Genomic DNA, 6,525 nt, shown 5'->3' with positions numbered 1-6,525 from the left:
TGCAGTAGGACATACTCCTTGGATATTGTTCTATCGAAGGACTTTTTGAGGCTTAACCCAATAGGGGTTATTAGATTCACTGTGGTTTACAATTCATGATTCTTTGATGCCATTTCCACTAAAGTACCTCTCCAAGTTTTGTGAGTTATTAAAACACATCCCCGTCAGAGTCCTGCACCTCTTCCACTGAAAGAAAGGAACTCCAGCTTTGCAGTTGGAGCAATTGCTGAGCAGGATCCCCACTCTCGCACCCTGGTGACCAGATCCAACCCTTCCGTCTCTGGACCTGAAGTGCTGGTTGCCAGAACTTAATGCAAATTTGCACTTCTCAGGGTGATTCCTTAGTAGATACAATGTTTGTGGTTGCTTATACATGGGAACCTTCAGGCGCAAGTCCTAATCCTAAACTACATGTTATCCATGGGAAAGAGCACTGGAGTCCTTGGAATCTAGAGTCAACAATAAAGGTACAAATTCTCCTGCAAACGCCTCCAGTTGGTTGTCAAAAATATAATTGGACTGGTGTCTTCTCCACTGGAGTGGTCATCTGTAGTTCAGGCTGGGAAAGCCATATTTTGCCTTCAGTAAGCATCTTGGCTCTTAGGTCTGCAATTGGCGCCTAGGATTGAGAATCTGACGATGGATCAGAGTGGGTATCAAGGTGGAGCTGCACATCAGCATGAACTACAAGTCACTTACATTCTGTTCCCTCATCAATTCCCACTTTAGCCTAAACAAAATCTCATTAAAAAGCAATAAACCCACATAAAAACCATATGGAAGTAGTGTGGACAGTATCTGAAGCTATAAAGAATTCATGCTGTAGAATTGAACTTACAATATATTGTATTATCTTGGGTGTCTTTTACTTGGACACATACAAAAGGAAGGCAAAGACAATAAAAAGCATGTGTAATACAAATCTCAAAAGAGTATGTTACAGGGCTGGCTTACACAGTCATTCCATCACAGCAGTTTGTCCTGCACTTACCAACAGAAAAACAAACTCATGGCAGATTCTCCTTCAACACTTCCGGCATAATAACAATACTGCTTTTATGTTCATTTACAGTTTTTATTTCATTTGATATTATCAAGAAAGCTCCAAGTTACAGCCAAGGGACTTTCCTTCTACAAATATCTTACACATATTTTTTACATATTTTGTTTACCGGAAACGCGCACGGTAGACCTATACAAGTATAAAAAGACGAGACAGATAAGATATTGGACTGAATGATTTTGATATTGATTTAGGTTTTGAACCAAAGTTTACACACAAAGGAAAGGCATCCTGGCTACATCACATATTGCGTTTCGCCAAAGGAGAGAACAGAGAGAAGTTGAAAATTGCATTGATTGGATTATGGGGTGAAGAACATCGAAGATCATGGAGCTTCATTGATATTTTACAACACAGACTTCACTGTGATGTCCCACGCGGTTAGTGATCTCCAGCTGGGCACAGCACCTCCTGCTGTCAATGTTCCCAAACTGGGGAGAGTGCTGCCAGCGGTGAGTGCTCACTAAGCTGGGAACAGAATTTGAGATAGCTCCCTACACCTGCTGTCAGGGCGTGCAGCCTATCAAGTGCATACCATGTTGGCATCATGGGTTTTCTTGAAACGTTGGTCAAATCCCCAATGGAAACGCTTCACAGACAACTTTGGTACATCAGCGGCGCCTCAACACACTGCTGCTATAGATATGGCTGCGTCATAGCACAGAGCTACAAATTCACACCGAATGATAATCTTGGATCATGGTCTTTCATTGAAGCGTCTGTTACGGGCTAGTGGTCCAAACAAGATATCAGGGTAGGAGCTTTCCCTCGTCCCCCGCACAACACCCAGTCAGGAAAAAAGGTTGAACACCAGGGGTGGAGGGTGCTCAGCGGTCTCCGATATCACTCCTGTGGGTGAGGAAGGGAAGTCAGCGGGCCTTTCACCCTCACCCGTCATACTGGACTAAAACTGCCTGAAACAAAGAATTGCTAACACAATTGCTTATAATGTAAAAACACTCCAATCCCGTAAGCCCAAAATCAAACAGGAAGCACTCTTTCCCAAACTTACTCCCTGTTGGACAGGCCTGATTGGGAACCTATTTGCTGCCACATTCCCCATTCTGTGGCTGGATAGGAAAATCCCTAGGTCCACTGTAACTGTTAAAACTATTCCCACTGACTCCCAGGCATCACGTGCAGGGGACGGAGGCAGAGCTAGGAAGGTTTACCTTGGATTCTAATGTCAATCATCAAAGAAAAAGAGAGGACGGTCTTTAAAATTAGCTTTCAAGCGTCCATGACCACGCTGTCCTTTTCTACATATGAAGAGTTGTGCGAAAGTGTATGGGTCAACCATGGTTTAAATGAGGTGAGAGAATATTCCAGCAACATTGAAGTATTTCACAAGGAAAGCAAGCCCACAGTGGGGGTGATTATCAATGGAGAGGGGCCTGCACCTGGATGTGGACAGAAAGAAAAGAATTACAAATCTCGGTGAGGAATATGGGTTCACCCCATGAACTGAATTAAACAAAAACTCCTATTGTAGGCCTGTTACAAAATATAATTAACATTTGATGTAAAGGAACAACAGACAATTTGTTTTTGCCGAGAGGTCCAGAATGAAAAAGGGTAAACATTTCTTTAGCGACGCAAACTTATAAAGTTATAATCCAAGAACTAAATTATAGATAGGGGTACAATATGAATTACTGAAATCAAAGGTGGTTAGCCCAGTCTGGATGTAAAACCTTTAAATGGCAGCCAGGCAAGGATTGCTCCTCTGTGACTTGGCAAGTCTTGCAGCATAACCGGAATAAATAATAAATCTATCCAACCGTCTCATGTACCATGAGGTCCTTGAGAATCTGTTTGATCGTACCATTTTTGAAGGATACCATAAGTGCGTATAAGCCGTCTCGCATATTTTAAGGTGCATTACATTGAGAGGGGTTTAACAGGAGAGGTATTTTACAAAAGAAGATCAAGAAAGCACAGAGCAGCAGAGGCAATCAACACGTGTTGACATGTGGGAGGTTTTCATCATCTTATCCTGGATCCAGTCTCTTACCAGTTCTCACATCGAGTTGGGATGTTTCTGCAGGCCATCATGAAGACTACTGTGAAACAGCATCGAAATTGCTGAGTAGGGTTATGCAAGACAGTTCCTTTGATATCCCTCAAGATAAGACATTTTAAGGAGAGTCCGAGGAGTATCCACCCGGCTGGAGTTTTGGCCGCTTTTTGATGGTACCCTGTCCCTGGTCAGTGACTTCTTCCTAAACCTCCACACCACAGACTACCATCATTGTTGAAAGATTGAGGAATTTGTTAATATGGAGGACTTGGAAAGAACAGATACTGTCCATGAAACTGAAAGGAAAAGTCACACCTTCAGTACTTGTTAGATGCCATGTTCTGAATGCGGACGTACTTCAACATGGAAGTGGCACGGTGCGTACAAAGAGCATTACAGGTAATGTCCCCTTCAGTACAGTTATCCTCTCCATTCTAGCTTTAATAGGCTCAACACCACCTATCACAGAGCACATTCCCACCTGCCACCCTCTGGGAGCATTTTGAGAATATGGTGAGGCGTGGACGCACCACTGTGGAGCCTGGGGATGCTGGGGCTGAGAGGACTGGAAAAACCCTCTTGAGTCTCTGCCACCTGCTCAGCTGGTGTTGAAGCACTCGCACAGTATCCCACTCGGCTGTCACTGCTGAAGTCCGAATGCTTGGAGGAGGGCAGGCAAGTCGCGGGCATCAGCCGTAGCATAAAGGTCACTCTGGCCCAGCATGGACAGGGCCATGCGCAGCGTGCTCCAGATATTCTCTGACATAGCACCCCGCTCACCCTGTGGACCCCGACTCTTGCGCTGCATGTTAAGTGCTTCAAGAAAATGTTCCACAGCCTCCCTAAGAAAAAAACAGAAAAAGGAAAAGATTTGAGTATCTATATCAGGGCCAGATAACGCCAACATTCAGCAAAAACATATGTTTATTTAAAAAGAAAATGGCCAGTGCAGCAGTTGCCAATTTCCATACTGTCCTCATGGAATCTACACATTGAAGGATTGTGGGTTAAGCAAGCCCTGGTAAGGGTCAGCCAATACAGGTAATGCTGCTCTTTTGACACCACTGCACTAACTTTGTGTCAGATGATTGGTGGCCAAGTGACCAGTATGAGGGGGAGACCAGTTTCCTGATGCCTTGAGTTGCACAAACCCCCTCTGGAAACAATGTTGTTCCATGGGAGACTGCTGGTCCATTGATTCCTGCAGCCCTTCAAAAGCAATAGGGCCCTCTAGGGTGACAGTCATCCTCACACTTGTGTAACAAATTATTTTGATTTCCCAACACATGTAAGATGGTATGGTACATATTTTTGTGGCTACAGTATTTTGCATTTTGTGTGTGTAGCACAGATAGTTAGTTTATACATAGGGCTGCTTTGTATGGATATTTATGTCTCTTTTGCTACTCGCCGAGTCATCTGCAAAGTGAATATCAAAACAGTTGTATTGTTGTTTTTTTTTTTTAAATGGGATAAGAAAAGAATGATGGGCTGAATTTTTCTAAGTCGAATACAGAAGCGTCAACGCTCTCCTGCACTTGGGGCTGAGGATGGGTCTTGCGGTTATGTTGCTCTTTGGTTTGCCTGGCTATTGTCCACAATGCCATCTTTTTCCAGTTCAAACGGCCTTAAAAACAAGCTTGTTTTAGCACTTGGGACTGTGGCTCTCCCTGCACGAATCACATGCCTAAATACGGGGTTTCCGCACTATAAGCGCAATATGATAACAGTATCCCCCAATATTCCATGCATTAATCACCCATACGTTTTGCTGCATTATCCTCTCTGTCTTTCTCCTATCAAGCATAATCCCATGCAAATCTCTTCTACACTATCTAAGTTGTTGCCGCCCATAATGTTGACCATGTACTCTATAGCCATACCTCCCACTAACACTTCTGCACCCTGTGGTCCAGCTGGTCCTTTCACCCCAGTGCCTTGATGCTTCTGGCCTACCCTACGTTACCTGTGCGCCCCAAGGTTGATGCAGCTGATGCCGAGGTTATATCGTGAGCGGATGTATCCAGGCTGCAGCTCCAATGCGCGCCGGTATGCCTCCACCGCCTCTTCGCTCTGGTTCCCATTGGCCAGGGTGGCACCCAACTTGTTCCAAAGCAGATAATCCTGCAATGAAAGTGGGACACAGGCAATGATTAGAGAGTGCTTAATAAAGCGCAAGTTGGATGCGAAGAACAAGTTACTTACCTTCGTTAATGCAGTTATTCTGGTGGATTTCCAACTGCAGATTCCTCCCCTTTGAATATTCCCCAGGAGCAAGACGGTATTCGGAAAGAGTTTCTCCAAGCAGAGCTTCTGCACACAGCTAGGTAGGGTCATGTGGCTCTTTGCTGACTTCACACCGCCCTGGAAGTGACTAAGCGGAGCTGCATATAAGCGCCACCACTACACAACGTCACTTTGTCTTTTTCCTTTCTGCCCCCTGACACAGAGTGTGAACAACTGTTGGCACCAGTGTGCTCAATACTAACTTTGTAGATGTTAAAAAGAAGCCACTTGAGAGAAAGAGGAGGTGGGAGGGTGGTGAGGAATCTGCGGTTAGACGGAATATATACCAAAAAGAGTGTTACTGAAGGTAAGTAACTTGTTCTTCTGATTGAAACGTCCAACTACAGATTCTTCACCTTGGAATAGATACCAGAGCAGAACCTCCCAAGGCGGAGGGTTTGTGAAGTAGGCTCAGACCAAAAGTATTGCAGAACAGAGCTGGCAAAATGCCATTCTGGACCTTACAGTCAAGGAAGCAGTATTTTGTGTTTGTGTGCACAAACACACCCATCTTGCCGCCTGGCAGATGTGAAGTAAAGGCGTTCTGCGTGCCAACGCAGTGGTAGCAGCCTTAATCCCGGTGGAAAGGGCTCTTAGAGCTTCGGAGGCTGCCAGTGAGTTGTAGAGCTTAATGCTGAAAACTACCCACCTCAACAGGGGCCTGCTCTGCACAGCCTTCCATTTTTTCCTACGGAAAACCCCTCAAATAGTTGATTGTACCCTTGTTGTTCATTGGTACGATCAATGTAAAAGCTTAAAGCAGTTTTGGGGTCCAGTCGATGGAGCCTCTCCTCCTTTTCGTAAGTTGAGAGGGAGCAAACAATGGGATTGATGGATTGCCTTAGCACCAACTTATTTGAGAGAAAAGATGGTGTATGGCAGATACACTATAAGTGCCTGAAGTTCACTTTCTTGATAAGCGGATATAATTGCAATTAGATAAATGGTTGTCCAAGTCAGCAACACAGCAAACAGCTATGCATCGGCTCAACGTGCACACACATAGGAAATGTCAAGATTAAGGTAAGGTCCTACTGTGGCATCACAACCCTGTTTTGGAGGAAACACACGTCAAACCTTTAATAAATGTCATCACAACTGGTGATATAAGCAAGAATGGTTGGTGTGGAAAACGTAGAAAGGGCCAGCAAATAAC

General features: G+C 44.6%; 1 protein-coding gene across 5 annotated transcripts in view; it reads right to left on the bottom strand.

Annotated features, from left to right (window-relative positions):
* Positions 1 to 1,054: 1,054 nt before the first annotated feature.
* Positions 1,055 to 6,525, bottom strand: part of PEX5 (peroxisomal biogenesis factor 5) — a 182,744-nt gene continuing 177,273 nt past the window's right edge. For all 5 annotated transcript variants that reach the window (XM_078651485.1, XM_078651487.1, XM_078651489.1 and 2 more), the window contains 2 exons: positions 5,050 to 5,207; positions 1,055 to 3,925 (listed from right to left, as the gene is read on the bottom strand). In XM_078651485.1, the coding sequence (XP_078507611.1) occupies positions 3,724 to 3,925; positions 5,050 to 5,207 (360 nt within the window). In that variant the 3' untranslated portion in view covers positions 1,055 to 3,723. The remainder of the gene's footprint in view (positions 3,926 to 5,049; positions 5,208 to 6,525) is intronic.

The sequence above is a fragment of the Lissotriton helveticus genome, chromosome 7, assembly GCF_964261635.1.
Source record: "Lissotriton helveticus chromosome 7, aLisHel1.1, whole genome shotgun sequence".
Classification (NCBI taxonomy): domain Eukaryota; kingdom Metazoa; phylum Chordata; class Amphibia; order Caudata; family Salamandridae; genus Lissotriton; species Lissotriton helveticus.
This window is presented reverse-complemented; position numbering and strand designations above follow the sequence as displayed.